Below are 21,531 nucleotides of genomic sequence, written 5' to 3'. Positions count from 1 at the left end.
AAGTTAACAGCTGACTTCTTGCTGCAACAGCGATCTACCACTTACGTACTTAAGTCAAGCCACACCTGTTCATTGGGGACACAATTTCCGTGTCTCGACTGGCTTCCATCGTAAAAGACTGCGATAGTTTAAGCACATGACATAACACACATACAACGGACGCAAAATATCACGCAATTCCTAAGCCGGCAAAAACTAAATGGTAACCGGTTGATTGAAAAAATTGAAGTCATTTACGGTGACAAATCGCAATTAGCAAAAACAGTAGGAAGAATACCTAACCAGCAACCACTTTCTTTTTTTAAAGCGCTAATAATTTAAAAGCGTCACTTTTTTAAAGCTTATATTGGTTCTAAACATATTTTAAAATGGTTGCTGCCAGCTGCCACTGCCAGACAAATGACGCACGAAACACTACCAGCCGGAAGAACCGCCCCATGTCATTTCCGAACAAAATTGAAGGCCCCTCATTACAACATTTTTTGGTGGTAGTTTGCATAAACAGATCTGGGATAAATGTAAACACAATTTATTTACAAAATGATGTCTTGCATAATGCTTGTTTTACAAAATGGTTAGGTCGGTCTAGGCCAGTGGTCTTCAACCTTTTTTATAGGCGACCCCAATTTAAGGGAAAATGAAATCAGAATTTACCTGCGACCCCCATTTTTATTCAACACTGAGAAAAATGTTTTAAATAATGCTGAACCGAAAGATCAAGTATACAAACTGTACATAATTAAGACATAAACCCAATTTTCGGAACACAAACTTGTCAAATTGTTCAACATTTAATTTGCTCTGTTAGTGAGATGGTTGCGCCTGTATACTGTCCACAAGTTTTTGAAGCCACGGCTTGACTTTGCACAAGCTTAACTGCATGTCATGCCCCATTTCCAATCGATTACGATGTTTCGTTTTTAATACACTCATCGCACTAAATTCTGCTTCACACAGCCACGTGGTTGAAAACGGGATTAGAAAAATTTGGCATAGTTGGGTACCTTGCATAAATAACTATTCACTCGTTCTGGCGTGACTTAAATAATACAAACTTATAGTGTTGAGTCATAATACACGTTGTCGAAACTCATTGTTACGCGATAAAGGCATTTTCTGTTTTTCCACTACCACGATTTAATTGCAACAGGAAGTAGCAAGCTGTACTACAAAACAAGAGCAAAAGTTGCGATCTAAAAGAACATAATATTAGTTTCATTTTCTGTAATCAATTTTAAAATGCAATAAATTATATTCGGCGGCTTATTGCGACCCCAGAAAAAGTTTAGGCGACCCCACTTGGGGTCGCGACCCATAGGTTGACGACCACTGGTCTAGGTTACATTCTACCACTAATATTTACACCGCATTTGTACAAACAATTCTCAAAAAAGTTTCGTGCAACGGACGTGTCTTTGTATGGTACTTTTTAAACATAAAACAATGGCACAGAATAGGCTAAAAACAGTTAAAAGTGCCTACAATCAAATTTATTTACATCCGAGAAGAAGTTTTACTGGCAACAAATTCTATTACCGTTCGACAAAACATTTTAAAAGTATCTACAGAACTGCCATTTAGCAGATATTGCCATTCAAGTCGGCCGTAGTGCTGATTACCGTAAGTGCTAGCGCAATAAAAACAAACCCGTGTGAACCTTAAAACTAATTGCCCAGAAGTCTGCAACTCCAGTCAATAGCCTAATGGCCACTTTGACTGGACTAAAGTGTTTTTCGTGCAAACAATATAACCTCCAAACAATATAACCAGCGGTTCTCAACCAGTGGGCCTCTGGACTAACCTCTGGACTATGGCTAAGCCTATACCTTTGCCAATTGAAGCCGTATTTCGGATAGAAAAATATTTTGATAATGGTTGTGTATTCACTTCTAAGATAAAAGAAAACCGCCAAAGTAAATCATTTATTTTATTAGACCAACTAATATACGGGGAACGTGTAACACAAATACAGAAATATCACAGAAGCCTGGAATTATGTACAGAAACGGACATGTTGCCTTCATTGTGTTCACTAGCCGGCAGCAATGCACCCTATAGCAGTTTTCAACGGAGGTACCAAGCCTAATTTTTAACGTGGGTTTGACATTATAACTGTGGATGAAAATAATGGCTGTCTACAACAATTTGGAGATTATATTTTGACAACAACATTTTGCTTCTTGAGAAGTACCGAAGCCAAAATGGCCAGAGTTGCGAAGACCACAAACATTCCAGCTGCAATGTACACTACATATGAGCTTGTCTGATCTTTTTCCAGCCAAAGCTCGGACTCGACGTACATTGTGTCTTCGACGTCTCCAGCGGCATGGACAGCTGTAAAAATTAACAAAGCAATTTGGAAGATGTGGATATGCCGTGTCACGTTGTGGTAAATGTTGTAAACAAGTCTTCGTATCGTGTCATTAGTTAGATATAGAGTCATTTAACACATTTGGACTAAAACAATCATCAAGCTGAAAATAGCTGCGCAACGTTGAAACGTTATAGAGCGCGTAAAAGTTGAGGGCACAATTGGTTGATAATGGCCGAACGCGCTGCAGCTACATCGTATTATAAACCGTTATGTGACGGGAGCTCACAAGAAAGTGAATGTGGCGCGCAAGAGTTGTAAGTCGGGCGGGTTCGGGCTTGGGTTTCATAAAAAACGGGCTTGATTCGAATAAATGTAGCTAGCTAAGTATCTAGTTGCTGGACCTGACCTATAATGTCAAACAGTCCTAAGACGCCTTGTTCAAGACCAGTTGTCTATTATGTTTGTTGTATTGGTTTTTCCTGATGTATAGGCTGGTCAATCAAACTTTCGGGCCTATCAACGAGCTGCTCAAAAACAATTCGGGTTCGGGCTTGTACTTTTGGGTTCGGGCCGGGTTTGGGCCACCAAAGAAACCCCTGCAGGATAGTTTCGATTGTGGCAAACACAAATGTTTGGTAGAATATGAACACGCGTGTAAATATCGTTTTGGGCTTTTAACCAAACTAACAGTGATGTTAGAAAAATGTCAATTAGACTGACACAAGGTGTTTCACCCGAGCATGTGTAAGACAGTAAGTAGAGCGGTAGTTTGGATAGGCTACTGTCGTGGCTTCGAATCCCACCGTGACCACAGGCTATATTTTTGCTTTACCACATGTGAATGCTGTGGTGAGAGACTTGACAGATATGACGTCTTTGAATGCGTCTCCTACTGCTATCCGTCAATGTAAGTTGTCTATGGCTACGTATAAGTTACTTCTATAAAGCGACTTGATTTGTAAATTGAGGCAGTCTGGTCTACGATGCTAAGTTTGCAATAAAAGTATCCAATTAACTTATATTTGGTCTTTTTACCGATGCATGTTTTCTCGTCACTATCCAAAACAAAGTTATGTGGACAAACACAACTCTCCAATCCATCACTGTAGCGAACACAATCAAACTCGCATCCCAAGTTTTCCTGCAAAATAAAATTTTAGCTCATTAGACATTTTTTTCTCTCTTTTTAGGAGAATTCAAAGCGGTTTGTACTGGTCATATTTCTGAGCAATTTTATTTGTGTTTGTTGCTAGAAATATACCTTGTTGCAAGTAGCAACTGTTTCTTCTGTGTTGCCCAAGGTAACAGGACCGATCGAAATTGTGGTAGCATCTTTACTTGCTTCAATGTCCACACTTCTTCGCCTTCTTGAGCTCATTCCCGGACAGCTAAACTAAATATCACATAGAGCATCGTGCTATACGTTAATCGGTTTGTAAAGTCTTTCCTTGTGCCCAACTGACCGGGCTTACTATGTTTTGTAACGAAAATTAGCGGTGCTGATGATATTAATTGAACGTTGGACAAAAGTAAGGGTTACTCATTAACTTAAATGTAGTTTTACCTGAAATTTGTAATCACTTACAGATTACATTTTATATCATACAGATTGTGAACCAGACTTACTAAAGGAGTTGTACATTGGTTGCTTGGGTCGCGATTGTCGCATGCCTTAACATTGCAATGGATGTACAACTTCTGGTCGTCTGTCGGCAAATCTTTCCAGTAGAAACCGGTGAAAGAGAAAAGGAGACGATTCGATTCAAAGTTCGCATATACGACGTTTGCATCTTCTACCTCCGGATCAGGCCATGCGCATCTGTAATAAAATCGAATAGGGAGTCAAGAACATAAAAACTAAATAATTGAAACACGAGTGAAACATAATTTTGCAAAACTTTCGACATTTGTTTTTAACTACAATGTAGCTGTAGCCAAGTAGGGTAGGTATATATTACTTTATTTCATGTCCTTTGTAGTTCAGAGAACAACTGGAAGGATTGTTCTAAAATTTTAATATCACATGTGTGGACATATTTATCAATCACTTACCCAGTCATCACAATGTAATATCTGACAGGTGACATGACACCGTGAGGTTCAGGAACAGGAGTAGCCCAGCAATACAGACCCTGTAGTAAAAATAATCCATAAAGTACTTGCTAACTTCACGCTGTGCTGTAATTATAATCATTTTAGGGCAATATAAATCAATGTATTGCTGATTAAATGCGTTTTTTTTAGTTTTAGCCACCTTTCACCTACACATTCACATATTATTCAAACAACTGCTATACAACCATGTAATGTATCACTAGAGATGCACAGAAAGGTGCCTTTATCAAATAACCTCTTAATAAAACGACAGCAAGACTAGACTTATTAATCAAAAATATGGAAAACATAAAATAGTTTAAGTATTTTAACTATTGATTTGATGATCCGGCCATGCACAGAAAAGTGGTCTAGGTTAAAGTTTATACCCCATTAGAAAATTAAGTTTACACCCCATTAGGAAAAAGACAGGGCATTTATAACTAACACATCGCGTGGCAGTTTTTATTATAAGCCTATCACCATGCCCACATGTCTAATTTGTTTTGTTTGCACAACTATAAGAAGGTTTAAACTTTACAGCAATTCCTTAACGTAGCATTTAAATCAAGTGGTGCTCTACTAAGTCCAAAAGTTTTACGGAATGTAATTTCGTTTCAGTTGCATACCCTAAGAACAAAGTCATAGTCTCCCATTTGAGGCAACCAAACTCCAACGTAAACCTTGTCCCCAACTGCTGCATTTTCTTCATCAGATATTTGACTGAAATTAGAGCTTGTGTATCGAGCCATGTACAGGTCGAGTTCAGCTTCGGCGGGTCCAGCAACAATTTTCTCTTGTCTACATAACATAAAACAAACTAGTTTAGAATTGTTCAAGTTTAGAATTGCAATTAATGTTCACATGTGTTGATTTAGTATATGGCAGCAACAGTGTGGCAAAGCTGCAACATACGTTCTGTAGAAGACCAAAGTAAAGCAAAAACGCAACAAATCATTGAAGATTTATAACACTCCAGCAGAGTAACAAGTATTGCACTTATAACCGCTTTAACCTGAGCATAAGCAAGCTTTGAAGAAACCGGTGATCACATGACAGCGCTTACCCAATCACAGGCGTAAGTCCTGTTCCCAAGGAAACCTTCAGGTCTCGGTTGTACATGCAAGTAAAGTGAATAAACTCGATGCTGTCTCGGGAAATTCCGGATTCATGAACCTCAGGAACGACGCACAGGCTGTAGACCACCAGCACATAATCGTCGCGGTTCTAAAAAACCCAAAAAAGGTTTACCAGGTATTTACAACTTTGTTTTTTTAGGGGAATAGTTTAATACAAATGGTGGTGTAAGGGAAACAATATTATACCTTGACCACAACGTAAAGTAACGGAAGAAAAGGTAATCTAATACAGTGCTCTTCAACCGTTTTTGGTTTGGTGAACCCTTAAAGTTGTTGTGATGAACTCATGCACCCTGTTTACACTGTCAGTGAGAGTTCGATTGATTTGCTACCAACATGCCTAGCATATGTTCGCGAATTTTCTATGAAACATCGGCAAAAAAAACCAACACTCGATATCCTAACATAACCCGAATGTAACACATACACTATCAAACTTGACATGAGGAAATAACGCTGAAAAAGTTTACCTGGGTTATACATCAGTTGAAACCTACATCTTTTTCTAATAAAGTCAAAATAGTGTGTCCAATATTAATGGTTCATTAAAAGTTTGTGATGCACCCTTGTATACCTTTTGGTACTGGTGCACCCCATGCATATTTTGGTGCACCCTTGCACCGTGCACACCGGTTGAAGAGCACTGATCTAATATATATTGAAATATAACGCGCCCGGATAAAGCAAACTGAAATAATAACCAGTTAAAAATGTTACACTTTACGAATATCACACTATAAGGTTCGTAATATTTATTATTGGATCACAATCATGTGCTTTCAAATCAATTTTTTGTGGTGTTTTTGACGAACTTACACTTTTTGGTATTTCGACAAACTTACAATATTTCAGTTTGCAACGTTTGTTTAACACCTCTTTATTCTACATGTAGACACAGATTGTCTTAAAATTGCAATGCTCTTAACTAGGTGGGTGGTTCTTTTTTACATAGACTCCTAAACGTGGGCCGAATTTTAACACGTCTTGCGCCCTTTTGTGTTAACACGTCTACTTTGGGACGACCATTACACAACATAACACCACGGACAAGCCTACCTCCATATCGTATGCGCATTGACCGAAATACCCGTCCAAAGAAATTCGATGATAGTCTTGATCGCTGTGCTCGACGCCACAAGCCGGATCTTCATGCAATGTACCGTTTTCATTTATTGCCCTTATTTGGGCGACCTGGCGAATGTTTAACGAGTCCAGATAAGCTTGGGAGACGCTGGAATGTAGAGAAGAAATTCGTTATGATATGGAAGTTTTACACGCAAATACCAATTAACGTGGTGATAAATAGGCTGACCCAGTTTACTGAACTGAAAATGGACTTGTTTTGTTTTTTCTATATGTTTCAACAAAAATGCTTTTCGTTAGTAAGTAAGGTAAGAAGCAAAACGTATAATAAAACTAAAGCATTTCGCTTTTTCTAGTTATTTGTTACGAAGGTAATGAACAGGTCCATATGTGGCGTTTCTAAATCCACCCATATTTTTGGGAATAAAATTGTTTTTTTGTCTTGTCTCTAATATTATTTATGCTTAAATGTGACACTATTTTGTTGGCGGTAAATGGCATTGGCAATCAAAAATTAAATAAATGGCATTTATTTATTTATTGTTTACGTCTATGCTTTATTTTTTAGGCCCTTTACAAATTAAATAAAATAGTTATTGTAGTTGTTAGGTGTTGAAATGCACTGATAATATGGATTTTCAGCAGATATTATAGCATACCTGATCTCGACGTTAACACCACCGCATGAGATTGAAAGATCGTCAGAAACGTTGGTAAAAGTAGTAATGTCTGAATAAAAAAGAAAATTGTACCTAACCTTTTCTTGTTCAAAAACTCATTTTAAGCTTCGATTTTTAAGCAAACAATAAAATAATACATAGATTTAGCAAACTAAAAATGACTGATTAAAACTAAAAACTCGATTTTGAACATTAATAATTGTGACTTATTTAACTTACTGATTGACATGAAAAGCTAAATACGACCAACAAGTTGATGAAATGCCTCTGAAAACGCAATAATTACTCGAAGTAAGGGGACGAATCCCGATCAGGTTTTTTATGTCTGTATAGGCGTGGGACCATTCGGCCAAGTTCCTGCCTTAATTTAATTTTTCGTTCCTGTCCGCAAAAAATATTTTAGCTGAGTGCCATCCACCGGACAATGATAAACAATAGAATTAAAGGTAATATTTTAGAAAAACCACCGGACAAAGGCCATCACACCCACAAAACACTTACTCTCTCCAAATATTCCTTGTCCAGTTATAAACCTCTTGTTTCTGGATAGAAGGTCTGTAAGATTTTGGGAAAAAATAATGCATTGCAAATATGGATTGTAGCTATCTATATAATATCCTTATGATAAGACAGGAAAATGAATATGTTTCGCATGTATTAATTGAATTAATTTAACTATCTTGCAAATTTTGCTTTTTGTATTTGTATGAATGACAGTATAAAAGAAAACATATTTGCTAACGAGAAGTTATAGCAGACAGCGCTATGTTATCTATACGGAAGTGTAACATGTCTTGTGTGAAGCAAACTGCTATATGCTTTATATAACTCGAGAAAGATAAATGCGGAAAATGTTTTGTTTTTTACTAAATAAAGTTTTGCTAGTTGCGCAGCAAACTGACTAGAACAATGACAATTTTAAATGCCTTCTTTTTGTTGCCCTTGTATTTATTTTATTTGTGTAAATATATTGTATGTCAGTTCAGACAAATGTTTATTTAACACATATTTCTAAATCTATTTGCGAAAAAATAATAAAGTTTGCACGGACCTTCAGCATTAGTCAAAGCACAAAACGACAATATTGTCAATAAAGCCGCAACAACTGCCCTTGACGTCATCATTGACGTTGATGTTGATCCTAAAAGTAAACAAAAATAATTACTAACTTGGTAACCAGAAACATTTAAAACATCTTAGCACAAAAAAACTTACAAAGATCTCAGTTCCTGTAACGGCTCCTTGAAAGTTGGACAGCAAGTTGCAAGAACAGTTCCGTTTGCCTATTTCTATAATCTGTGTGAAAGACGAGATACAATAAGGGCAATTTAAAGAACTGTACAACACAAACGAGTCATGCAATGTGAATTGTTCAAACGCATTATTGGTTACGGGGCTCAAACGTTTTTGGCATTTGTTCTCAGTGTGGGGAACAATGAAGTGGTCTCTCAATAATTATCTATACTTAAGACCTAAAGATGAACTAAACAACTAAATCAATTCATCCTGCATTCCATCTAGCTGTTAAGAACATATACCTATACGTATTATGGTCTTTCAAAAACTTTAGTCTGACTGCCAGGTTTGATGGAAGCTCATTTATTGACCTCCAACTGAACAATTACGTAAAAATACGTCAAAGTTTGTAGACTATGCAACCAGATTTAAACCACTTGGTAAATTAATTATTTAAAACTAACTAAAACTTGTGCAAGAACGTGTTTCTTGCGATGTTTAGTTTACACACCATGTATGTTGAAATCAATAACTTCAAAAGTCGTACAATACGCATCTATAGAGAAATATATAGTCTGTCCCCACACAAGTCGTCACTTACAAATCTCTACAAATCCCAAATATTCTCAACTTCAATAATTCAGACCATTGATCTATTTTGTAGGTATATGCATTTGTTTCAAGTATCGAAGTTACTGTTTTTATCTAGTCTGATCTGAAAACTTGTTAAGTTAGCCCAGTATTCAACAAATTCCACACAAGATTGAGTCATTTTCAATTTTCGCGTTTAGGTTACAGCGCTGGTTACATTTAAACTTTTAAATTGCATTACAACCTCTACAATATGGAAACGCAAAACATCTCATAAACAGTATAGCAACGGGCGCACAAACAAGTAACCGCAATCCTATACATTCGGCGACACGTATTACACAAAACCAGTAGGATCGGTGTTAACGCGCGGAAGATGATTCTGTGATTTCATCGCCTAATTTCCGCTTTGCAGGCGATTGTTCTTCGGGGCAGGTGTGTTCGGCAGGACTAGGTCGCTTCAGACGAGCAGAGCAAATATTCAGGGGCCCAAACGCGCGCGCAGATTGCTGGCACGCGCGCTGCTTTAATGATGTCACAATTCACGGTGTATTGTGGCTTGAAATCGCGCTGTAAGGTTTGAAACCACAAGTAAACGAACAAACATTGAAGAACAAAGTATTTAGAAGTAATTATTACTGGGAAAGATTGGGATGGTCTACACAACACCAAAAATGTGTGTTTTGTGCACACAATATAGCACAAAAATGCGGCAAAATATATTTTTATCTGATACCAAAATTGGCTTTTCAACAAATACCCCAACTTGTCATTAAAACATGTTTCTTGTCTGGTTTATATAAAGCTCTTTTGAGGATCAAATCAATTTAGGAATTAGAAGCAGTAATGCAGTTGATAAAAGGGCCGTTTAAACAGATTTATACTATTTTTTCACTGACAGCAATTTGAAATCCGAAATTCAAATTTACGTTTTAGTTTTTTACTTTGTTAACATTTTCCCTGAAGCATTTTCAAAACAAGGTAAGCAATAGATTTCGGAGATCATGGGAGAAAAGAAGAAACAAAGCGAGTTAGAGTGGGAGTTATCGGAAACCTCCTAGTGCTCCGTCGCTAACACGGCCCTCTGTTAATCACTTCCGGACGTGCTACGATTTGTATTGAGGAAACAACGTACGTTTGTTCGCCCTACGACTCAGAGTAAGACTGTTACATCCATCTACTGCAATATTGAATTTACCCATACACAAAAAGAGTCTTGTGGCAATATATTTATTATATTTCGTGTATATTAATGCGTTTCAATGTGTATCAAACCTTTACAGACGTCATCCAAAAACTTGTAACAATTTTATTCCAGATGCAGCACTGCAGATACACGCAAAATAATACATCTTTTGGCAATAGTCTTACGTGATTATATTTAACTGATGGAACTAGATGGGTTAAACCAGTGGTTCTCAAACTCGGTTTTCGGGGCCGCATGCGGCTCCCAACTACTTATTTGCGGCTCGCACCAGACCTCAGAAAACCACCAAAGATTGCTATTTTAGCTTACAAAGTCATAACTTTTAGTGATTTTCTTAAGGTTTCGTTTTTTTGCGGCTCCCTGCACACTTAAAAATGCTCTATTTATCCCTAATCCTGAAGAATCTAATAAAAAATGTATGTGATAAAGCTACAAAACGACAGGCAGCGGTAGAAGTTTTTATTGGCTATTTACGTATTTAACCGCTGTTACATTGTGGATCAGTTGATTGAAACTAACAAACAACATGTTGGCTAGATTTTTTTAAGTGCCACAAAGTTATGTTGGCGGTATTAAAAACTTTAGACGGAACCACAACATTGTTTCCAACTGCGATCTCTCACATTGAATGGGCTAATTTGTTTCTGGCTGAAGTTTTTCTTTTTTTGTATGTTTTGGGTTAAAAACCTTTTTGTGTTATTCAGAGAAACGATAGGCCTATGTATATATGGGTTAAGTGCCTGGTCACATAACGCCTTGTAATGACAGTGTAGCTGCAGCGCGTTTAGCTCCCATCTACCAATTGTGCCCTCCACTTTTTATGCGCTCCATAACGTCTCGACGTTGCGAAGCTATTTCCGTCTTAGTGATTGTTTTTGTGCAATTGTGTCGCTATGTTTTCTTTCACCAAGCAAAATGAACACAACAATTTTTTTTTCACGGGGTTCGAACCCAGGACTCTCCCGGGGACGAATCCCGATCAGTTTTTTATATCTGTATATGGGTCAGGCGCGCCGGACCATTCGGCCAAGTTCCTGCCCAAAATGAACACAACTCAATATTCCACCAATTAAATTCCTAAGCTTGCTGCCCACTAGCGACCAGCACAAAGAGTTAAAAACCGTGAAAACTGTGTCTCACACCGCCTGGTGACGATGTATATAATTATTAACATACAGGTATATACCTGGAGACCAGAAAATAAATAACAATTCTACAGTCCCATAAGTTTTGATCTTGGGCTACAAGTCGAGGTATTTGCTTACATTAGGTCAGTGGTTCTCAACCTTTTTTCTTTCGTGGCCCACTTTCATTGCAAAAAAAATTCTGTGGCCCAGTAAATTTTTAAGATAGAAAGAAAACAACTATAAAATAGGTTCAGAACAAAAAACAAAACAAAAACATTCCTTCTCAATTCCTCCCCAAGCCATTATTCTTGTAAAATTGAGTGTAGTGACACAAATGAAAGTAAATTTTTAAAAAAGCTTTCTATTTGATTGGTCTGTGGCCCAATCAAAATGCTTCCATGGCCCACTGGTTGAGAACCACTGCATTAGGTGAAAACTTGGTACACATCAGGTTCAGAATGCAATAATAAACCGAGATTACATCCGACTAACAACAGTAGAGCATGCATAGCTTATTTAGTTTAAGAGTGACTGGACATGCTCTTACGGGCTCTTTTTGCACCATTGCAAAACCCAATATAGGGTGTGCAGCTTTGCTGTAAGCAAACGTAGCAATTCATGACAAAGTATTTAATAAACTTTGCAAAAAAAAATCTATTTGGCAGATTGACCCCCAAAAAGCGAAAAAACACAAATTTGTAATAAGTGTTCAATTGTATTTCAAGAGCTTCATTGTGAATTTGGCCACTTTCAAATGCTGGGCGAAAAATATCACACGTTTTGAATTTTTTACGAAATCAACCACAATTTTGCTTCAAACTTTATTTCAGCCGGTGTCAGCGATTCTGGGCAATCTCAGACAGAACCGAATTCCCAAACACAAAAGTCACTGCTCCTATGCCGCATAGATACTGAATCGTTGTGAACATATTCAACTTCAACCAGAAGAAGTAGTACAGGACAAAGATACCTGCACAAAAAAGTAGAGAATTTTAAATAACGTTTAGTTAGGATTAAAAGCACTGTGTACCAAAGCTTCTGTTTGACGAATTGTTAGGCCGAACACATTGTTGCAATTCAGCCAAAAACGAATCTTTTACGCACACACCAACTTAAAGGGGAAAACGTGTCTTTCCTGCCTAATTACATTACATAAAATCTTGCAAACTGCGCAAAAATTGGCATCGTTGTGCTAATGTTAGTTATTGTCTGCCAGCAAAACTTTTGTATTGACTTCAGAACCGCGGGGTGTGACATCGCGTGACGTCACAAAGGATTAAAATAAAACCTGCCGAAAATTCAGTTTCGGTAAGAACCTAATTCAGCCAAAGCGGTAAACCACTAACTGTAAAATACATTTGTGTGAAAGTTAATACTGACCTGCCAATCCGGCATGGAAGAGAATATTCTTTGGTGCAAGTCGAAGGTTACGGAGATTTGCACCAGCTCTCATCCACTGAAACACAAAAAGAATTTTTTTTAAGTATTTTATTTTGGACATTTGACGAGTACAACTCCTTCCGTCACTACCGGGTAGCATGGCCTAAATTATGTAGTCCAGTGGTTCTTAACCGGAGAATAATTACTCCCTAAGAGGAATTTGATACTTTTCAGCAAACATCTGCATGATTACATTGTCTTTTTTTTAGTTACATGATATTATCGTTAAAAATTTCTGTTGTTCTTAGGGGTTACGATAATAAAAAAACTAGAGAACCACTGCCGTAGTCTGTTATGGCATTTTCACAATGAAAACCAAACTATTTCCAGAAACTGCCTCTTACCAAAACGAAAAGCAGAAGAATAGGGGCCAGGCAGGCAATGGTGAAAGCCTGTGATATGATCACTGGAGGGCGCGCCTCAGCCTTTCGGAACACGTGATGGATTTCGGGTTTCGGGTCATATTGGCTTTGACTTTGACTTTTAGCTTTCTTTGAATCTTCAGGAAGGTGGATGACTACGTTGCCCTGTTGACGTAACAATAGATATTTTTATGACGTCACACTTTTTTAAGAATTTATAGTGAAGCTTTGGTATTTTTTCCTCAAAAAACTACAGGAGGTTACAAATTTTAACGCACAGCACAAAGGGTGAGACATTTTTTTTAAACAAGCGAAATTTTTTTACGAAACGCTTTTCACATGCATTTGAGTAAAGTGCAGTTTTACCCCAATTACCAAGACATTTTATCAAGAAAAACACAGGCCAACGTAATATATTAAAAGTATCAAGCAAAAAAGCTGTTTTTTCTGAAGGTTTTTAACTTTTGCACAAGCCGTAAAATAGCCCACTCCTACGCCCTATGTTGTTAAATTGAACAATAAAAATTGTACAATATTTATTTTTTACTCTATAGCAGGGGCGGGCAACTTCTCCAGTCGGCGGGCCTGATTTGGGAAAATGAAGTACTTGGCGGGCCGGATTCCTGAATCGATACATTAATCGCGTATTTATCCAGTGATTTAAAACGGATTTTTGACCACCTAAACTAAATACAATCAAGAACGTCGCAATTACAATACAGTCCAAACAATCTAACTGATATAACATAAAATTATTCACCACAGCAAATTTAATGCATACACCACAGACTTAGATACTGCTGAAACACTAACTAGGCTACACGTGTGGAAAGAAAGAAAACGGAGAAATCAGGCCACCCACAAGGTTGGCAGTTATGTCGTAACAATGGACGTATGGTGCAATGGTAACAACGGCGGGAAAGTTTTTTGCTAGTAATTTGACGGAGTAAGCAAGTAGTTGGGGATTGCGGAAGACTGTGGCCTCGGGCCACATTATCATGCAAGACCAGAAACTGTCTGCGGGCCGCTCAAATCCCTTTGCGGGCCGGATCCGGCCCGCGGGCCGTATGTTGCCCACCCCTGCTCTATAGGCATATGTTGAGAAATTGCTTTATTACTGTTATTACTGTCAGTACAAAATGAGCCATTTAAACTTTAATGGTTTAAAACTTACAAAGTTCCAAAACACTGGGTTGGAGATAGCGGCGTCACCGACAATAAGGTGCATGGAATATTTGCCGGTGACAGAGTTGAACTGATCAGCTCCGGCGGTCGCCAAATCAACTTCGAACTTGTATGTTGAAGTTTTGTCAGGTTCAGCCACAAATATTACCTCCTGTCCGCTACGCTCGTGTACAAAACGGACAAAAGCCTGCAAAGTGGTGATAAAATGCTGTTACACTGTTTTGTTTAGTAAGCAGAGTTTGATAACACAAAAGCAGATGAACTTGTTTGTACGTAACTTCAGAAACAAAGAGTATAATTTTATTTTGAATCTTAAATGATACTTATTTTAACCTGGATTGTTTTTAGTCGGTACTGTATTTGAATAGGCCCCAAAAATACTCAATGCTTTGTAGCAGGCTACAAGAAAATACTATTTATTTTGTAATATCCCAAAAAAACGATTGTCACAAAAAAAGTCTAATGTATAAAGTTATGAGCTCAAATCAGATCATAAAACGTAATGAGCTTTTATTAAACGCCATTGTTTGATAATTGCAATACTATACTGAAACCAAAACTTACAAACTATATTTTTTTAATATGATTTGGATTAGGCACTTTTTTGACATTGGTTCCGAATTTTGAAAAAAATCTTAAAGACGATTTTCGCTTTTAATGGCCTTGGTTGGGAGTTTGGTGATACAATCTCTATTTAAATGGATGATGCGATTAACCAGATTTATAAAAAATGCACATAAACTAACCTGATGGGGTTTCATAGCAGTGCCAGCGTTCAAGTCTTTCACTTGGAACTTCATGACAATTCGTTGCTGTTGGTCAGCCTTGAAGTCTTCGGCCGGTTTCGGGTAGTTAACACTATAAACACCAGCAAAATCAGCAAAACAAACATAGCTCTGTGTCAAATGCCATTGCTGTTAGAACATGGTTTTCGACAACATATAGTTGTAGGTATCAACTAGCCGTTTGGCGTGGCTATTATGTTTTACCGACGTTGATGCCGTACTTATTTCTGATTTTTATCTAGTATTTTTAAGGCACAATTCTACAGTTATTTGTCATGACAAACTCAGATTGAAATGTTAGTGCAAGAAATACATTTGTCAGAAGAAATACTTTTTAGGTTTAAACCAACTGACAGTTAATGATCATAAGTTTTACGTTTTCAAATCTGCACCACTGGATTCCTTCTCGCCAGTTCCCAATTCAACGTTGGTGATCGCAATCTTGGTGGTAACTTTCACACGGAACTCAATGTCAGAAACGCCCACTAGCGGTTTGGATGGGGACGACACGCTGCAATAAAAGTGAAAATTGTAAGTTTTTCTGCCAAAACTGCAAAACCTTTTTTGGCCCTAGGTGTTTCTTCAAACATGTCAGATGTTGACATAATGACGTCACTTTGATATGACGTAACAACAGGTTATACAGCATTTTTTTCAAACTTTAAAATTTGCGCAAAGTATCAATATTTGAGTAGAATAACCTAACCTCCTATATTTATCAATCACCACTGACACATTAAAAGTAGTAAAACATTATTAATAAGGATTTAAGCACAAGCCTTACGTCAGAATGACGTCATAGAAGCCGCTGGCTGGTTTGTCTTTCCAGAAGAGGAGTTTGTAGTTGTTTTTGGCAGCGTCGAATTGGAAAGGAACATTTGACATGATGACCTCATTATCAGTTGAGCGAACGACGGAATCAACTTTTACAGTCAGTTTGGGGATCGCTTGGCCAAGCACATTGGTTACTGACACCTGTTGAACACATATATGCCGAGCATTCTTGGTAGTTTACCTTTCAGTCTACCTCAAATTGAGCTATTTATTGAAAATTTACCCATGCCCCATATCTTAAAGAACAAATCAGATTGTTCCATGTAGTAAATGATCTTTACATGATTCAAACCACCAAGTTAGAACAAAGTAAAGTACAATCAATATCTTGGAAATGAGGTAGACATATTAAGACTAATACAAGATCTAACATACACGACATAGCAATCAATGGGGCTAAGTATTTCAAACGAACCATTGGCATAGGTCTGATGCCAATTTAACACTGACAAAGATACTACAAAGAAATGGAACTTTAACAAATACTCATTATTTCAGTTCCGCAAGCCTTACCTCTAAATTAGGTTTGTCTTCAGACACAGCATTGCTTGACACAAGTTGTGCCTTTGCGACAGTGACCTGTGATGAAGCTGCAATCTGACTGAGTGGGTAAACCACATTGGCAGCTTGCTTGCATGTCTTCACAGTCGATTTTGCCCTCATCAAAAAGTTAGTGAACAGAAGAGTTTGGTCCTGGAAAAATAAAGCAAGAGTGGTTTGCCTGTAAACAGTTCATTCATATACAGAGTTTTCATGTGTATTTTGTAAAGCTTCACAATATTTATGAAAATCACTTTTTATCACAACTTAACTGTATCACTTTGTCCACATGCAACAATCACAGAACTGCTTTCATTTAAGTTAATGTGGTTCCATAAAAAAGAAGCAAACAAACTACTTCAATGATAAGAAAACTAACTGACTTTGGTAGAAGTGAAACAGTTTAAAATCAAATTTGGATAAATGTGTGCCAAATGTACAGCGAATGCTGTGTAACAATAGCAAACAATCTTTTATACATTTATTTGTACACACAAAGGGAATTATTCAGGTGTATATTTACAAGTAAAGACATTTAACTGAAGACTCACAGGAGTAATTCCAAGCTGCTGCTTCTGTGCTTGACTCAAAGCGATGACGGCAGAGATGAAGGTGGAAGTAGTTTGAAGGTCATTTTCAAAGTGAAGGTAACGTTCATCAACTTCATCAGCCTGTGCAGCCATATCCTACAGACCAAGAAACAAGGTATTGTTATATATATATATTGCAGGGTTTTTTTAAGGTTTGGTTTGGGTGACCGCTAAGTAGTTTTAAGAGACCGCAAGTGTTCATTTAAATACCAAAAAATAGCCATATTTGCAAAAAATAGCCGTAAGTCCAAATTTTGGGAAACCGCTGGAGAAATTTGCACCTTAAAAAACACTGTATATATACATGTTTTGTGGTACAGTTAAACTTAATCTAGCCATATTTATATTTTGCACACCTCAATGTCAATTGATTTAAGAAGAGCACTAAGATTGGGCTTGTCCAGTTGTGCAGCAGTCAGCAAAGCATATGATGAACTGAGAACACTGTTGTCATTTTTCACAGCACTAAGCAATGCTCCAATCACTTCATCACTGTCAACTAAAAGATAAAAAGCCAATGTACCAAATATTGCAAAACCAATATTTCAAAGTTTCAAATTGATTGGCCCTAAATTAGTACAGAAAACAACACCACTCAACCTCTAATGGCACAGAGTCATGTAAGAAACAAATATTTGGTTAAAATGCAAAAACTTATTTGTGTCTCAGAAACACTTTGATGAGTCTTTAAGTTGATTCATGTGCATTTACATGTTGCTCTAAATGCAGTTGTACCCCATAGAATATAATTGGAAAATCAGGATGGAATGAGGTTAATGCTCATTTAAACCAACCTTGCTTTCCCAAGCTTTTGAGGATTGTCACAGCAGAATAAATTGACTTGGTGTCAGATTCCTCACTGATTTTGCTTTTTGCAAGAGCAAGTGCTTCTTTTGGTATTGTGTACTGCAATCAAATATCACAAATAAACTTGCACCTGAGATAAATTAAGGCCTGAAAAGATGTAGTCGGAAGCTGCACAGATCTAATGCAAACCTATCATTAGATTTCAGCACAAGCTAAATTGTTTGTAAACCCAGTTTAAAAAAAAAAATATAAACACATATATTACTTTTGTTACATTGAATTGAACATATAGTACTCTTTGATGGCAATGTTGTAGTTTACCTTGCATGAGGTTCCAACTGTAGCCAAAGTAGTGGCTGCATAGAAAACTGAACAGAGGGATTTTGTGTCACAAGTCTTGATTTGTTCACAAGCAGCCTGCAAAACACACATGTTTCTCAATAATTCTTAATATATTGTGTGTGTTTCTAAACATTTAAAATGATAGTTACAGCATCCGATTAATTTTTGCAATTAACTTTAATTACACATAAACTATCAGTAAATCATGCAGAATATTAAATAACTTGCCTGTTTAATGTCACCCCCAATTGCACCTCCCTGGGTGTACTGTTTCAGCACTTTAATTGAATGGTATGCAGTTTCTAGATCAGGATAAGGTGTCTGCAAAACAACATGTCAATTTAATTTCTGTCACATCAAATTAACTCAGTTTTATATTGCAGCATACTATTGTTATGGTAAATACCTTGAAGAAGTCCATCAGACGCTTAATGTCAGTTGGTGCCAGAACTGAACTCAATTCTGTTGCAAACGTGGCATGCAGAAATGCCAACAACAAAAAACCTAAAGAAATAACAAAACATAGATTACAAAAAGAGCATAAGATGTATATTTTTGCAATGATAAATAGCATTCATAAAAATGCCCCAAACAACGGTCAAATATAAATATCAGTTTAACAATTAAGAAAAATGATTTGCAGCAGTTTTACTAAAATTATTTATCATATCAATCACAAGTTAACAAAAATAAATATTTATTACTAACCTTTGAACCACATGATTTGTATCTTTTATTTCAAGAACTTTGTAACTTCTGCAACGTTTTAACTTCTGACTTGGTGACGTTCTCAACTTGTTTTGTGGGAACTTCAACGTGTCGCATGAAATCGCTACAACGAACAATATACCGGTGTCCGTATTGGATGAGCTTAGGGTTTTTCAAATCGACATTATGGCTGTTAAAGTGGTAAAAAGGTTAACAGATACATTTAAAAAATCTTTCCATTGCCTTATTTTTTTATTTTCCTGTTTTGACAAAATAAATGTACAACTATGTTTTTTTTTGCTTTTCTGTAACTATTTTTAACTTCCGTCGGATGCGAGATCGGGCTCATGGCACATTTGTGTTAACGTTTGAAAGGTGGCAAGACAGCAACTTGGATTTGTGTCATGGTGTATCCGCTGAAATGCCGAAACAGGATCAAGAAACTCAGGAAACACACTCACAAGTATGTAAAATGTGTTAACGATATTAAAAATTAGTCGTGACTCCTTTAAGCATGAAATACCAAAACTCAGTAATGTCAATTTCAGTTACTGTTTTGGTTTTGGCAATGCATGGTTTAAATTACTTCGAACATCAAAGTATTATGTATGCTTAACAATCTGACTGATTACTTCCAGAACGTTTTTTTTTTGCTTGTTGCCTGCTACACTTCACTATTGCCTGATTACAATTCTTTTCGCATTGTTATTGACATTGTACCGTCACAATGGTAATGCGAATAATGTTCTTTTGACTAGAATGGATTTTTGTTTTATCTTGTTTGACAGTACAACTAGTTTATGCTTCTGGTTTACACATTTGTTTTTGCTAATGTTTATTGCTTGAAACCGTGGTGGTTGTACAAAATCCAATCTACCTTTTAGATAATGCAAGACAAAGAACCAAACCAATAAGAAAACAATTCAAGTTGTTTCCTTTTTAGTTTGTTTTTGTCAGTCTGCTTGATTCTCAGAATTTCCAGTACGTGTATTTGTCGCTAGAGAGCGGTAAAGCGTCCTTTAGATTTTAAAAGACAAAATAAGGACAAGGACAATTCTTAGAAATAAGGACAAAAACTTATTCTAAGACATTCTCCTTTAAAATAAGGACAAATCTTAGACATATGGACGGTACGACAACCCTACCTATACACATCTGGTTAAATTTTAAGTTACATAATTGACCTAACAATGCACAGAACAGCAGCTTTGTCCCCAGTCTGATTATAAAGAAATTTATTCGATAGTCGCGTGAAGAGCAGTACACGAGAAATACAAAAAAAGTAATGAAACGTTACAAACTCAACAACAAACAAACGGTTCGGTGGGGAAACGAAGTACGTATATCAAGTCAGCAGTTGTGTTTTGTCAGATTTTGCAAGAAAGAAAACTAATTTTACTGCATTTGAAAAAAACAGGTCACATAAACAGGTCTCACAAACAGCTGGCTCTATGGTCATTAGTGTACTTGACAAAGGATGTGGTACACTGTATGTCTATGATTTGTATACACAGTGCTTGGTCTGTTTTTTTGTTCTGCTTGTGTTTTTTGAATGTGAACGTACGCAGCGGAAAAACGACAATGTTTTAATTTTTTTGAAATCGAAAAAGTTGTTTTTGATGCATTGCAACAAAATGGCGTCAGAAAGGAAAATAGTGAGCCGTAAAAACAGAATGGAACAAAGTTCTGGGAAGTTACTTCAAACAATTGAAAAAACAACAACTTTGCAACTGCTACTCCCGTATATGCCGATAGGTATTAAAGCAATTTCTAACCAGTAATGTGCTCGGGTAAAAAATACGCAGCGAATTGCACACCACTGTGATTAGACAATCGCTTAAAACTAACGTCACAAGATGCAAAATACGCAAACATTAGAATTTCGTCTCAAAAAGACAAAAACGCAATATATTGCAATGGAATGGTATCAGTTGGTGTTACTCAACCGAAAAAATATTCATCTCCTGTATTTAAGGAGTGCAGCAAAACCGTTTGTTTCCCGTTGTACGGCGTATTAGTGCAAAGCCGTCAATTTTCCGCTTGCTCATTGGATCCGAGATCAGAGGCGTCTGATGTCGTGGTGGTGACGTCACTATCGCTGTTGCTGTTAACTGGGGATGAACTGTAAAAAAATAGTTTTGTTTTATACTTGACGGCAAACAGTTTTGCAACTTAGTGTGATATTATAATTTCTTATTATATGCCAATTGCCCTAATACTGCGTTCTGGGTTGTAACGTTAAATTAAAGTAGTGAGGCTGATTACTTGTTGTGTAGAGGCGCTAAGCGTTGATTATAAAACGTTGTGCTATATCAGTATTTGCTGCAGAGAGATTAAACTGGATCACTATTGGTTAATTTCCTGTTCTTACACATATTTGCCAGATACGATATATGTCGAAAACTGTCAAACTTGTCAAATATATGTGTTGTTATGCTGTCAGACTTAGTATTGGGATTTTTTGTGT

At 36.9% G+C, this 21,531-nt stretch overlaps 3 protein-coding genes and 1 long non-coding RNA gene across 5 annotated transcripts in view; 1 reads left to right on the top strand and 3 right to left on the bottom strand.

Annotated features, from left to right (window-relative positions):
- Window positions 1–1,914: 1,914 nt before the first annotated feature.
- On the bottom strand, window positions 1,915–8,602 carry LOC145239443 (uromodulin-like). The gene is made up of 12 exons (XM_080102763.1): window positions 8,526–8,602; window positions 8,362–8,451; window positions 7,812–7,865; window positions 7,290–7,359; window positions 6,604–6,778; window positions 5,475–5,635; window positions 5,038–5,209; window positions 4,367–4,446; window positions 3,941–4,133; window positions 3,576–3,707; window positions 3,350–3,455; window positions 1,915–2,334 (listed from the first exon to the last, which is right to left on the bottom strand). Exons 2-12 carry the CDS (start codon window positions 8,432–8,434, stop codon window positions 2,153–2,155), a joined length of 1,398 nt encoding a protein of 465 aa, XP_079958889.1. The 5' UTR covers window positions 8,435–8,451; window positions 8,526–8,602; the 3' UTR covers window positions 1,915–2,152.
- A 3,564-nt stretch (window positions 8,603–12,166) lies between these two features.
- LOC145238896 (dolichyl-diphosphooligosaccharide--protein glycosyltransferase subunit 2-like) lies at window positions 12,167–19,182 on the bottom strand. The gene is made up of 15 exons (XM_080102175.1): window positions 19,065–19,182; window positions 18,763–18,860; window positions 18,585–18,677; window positions 18,336–18,431; window positions 18,002–18,113; window positions 17,564–17,706; window positions 17,169–17,303; window positions 16,591–16,770; window positions 16,028–16,218; window positions 15,620–15,754; window positions 15,205–15,316; window positions 14,448–14,645; window positions 13,256–13,438; window positions 12,852–12,927; window positions 12,167–12,441 (listed from the first exon to the last, which is right to left on the bottom strand). Exons 1-15 carry the CDS (start codon window positions 19,075–19,077, stop codon window positions 12,308–12,310), a joined length of 1,899 nt encoding a protein of 632 aa, XP_079958301.1. The 5' UTR covers window positions 19,078–19,182; the 3' UTR covers window positions 12,167–12,307.
- Window positions 19,183–19,415: 233 nt separating this feature from the next.
- The window catches only part of LOC145237133 (uncharacterized), a 23,932-nt gene continuing 21,816 nt past the window's right edge, over window positions 19,416–21,531 (top strand). For both annotated transcript variants that reach the window (XR_013861951.1, XR_013861950.1), the window contains exon 1: window positions 19,416–19,527. This is a non-coding gene — a long non-coding RNA (uncharacterized LOC145237133). The remainder of the gene's footprint in view (window positions 19,528–21,531) is intronic.
- The window catches only part of LOC145237132 (uncharacterized), a 5,399-nt gene continuing 4,150 nt past the window's right edge, over window positions 20,283–21,531 (bottom strand). Inside the window, exon 6 of the mRNA XM_080099889.1 lies at window positions 20,283–21,186. Within this exon, the coding sequence (XP_079956015.1) occupies window positions 21,093–21,186 (94 nt within the window). The 3' untranslated portion in view covers window positions 20,283–21,092. The remainder of the gene's footprint in view (window positions 21,187–21,531) is intronic.

The sequence above is a fragment of the Phallusia mammillata genome, chromosome 7 (assembly GCF_965637545.1).
Source record: "Phallusia mammillata chromosome 7, kaPhaMamm4.hap1.1, whole genome shotgun sequence".
NCBI lineage: Eukaryota > Metazoa > Chordata > Ascidiacea > Phlebobranchia > Ascidiidae > Phallusia > Phallusia mammillata.
Note: the sequence above shows the minus strand (reverse complement) of the source record. Positions and strands in the feature narration are given on the sequence as shown.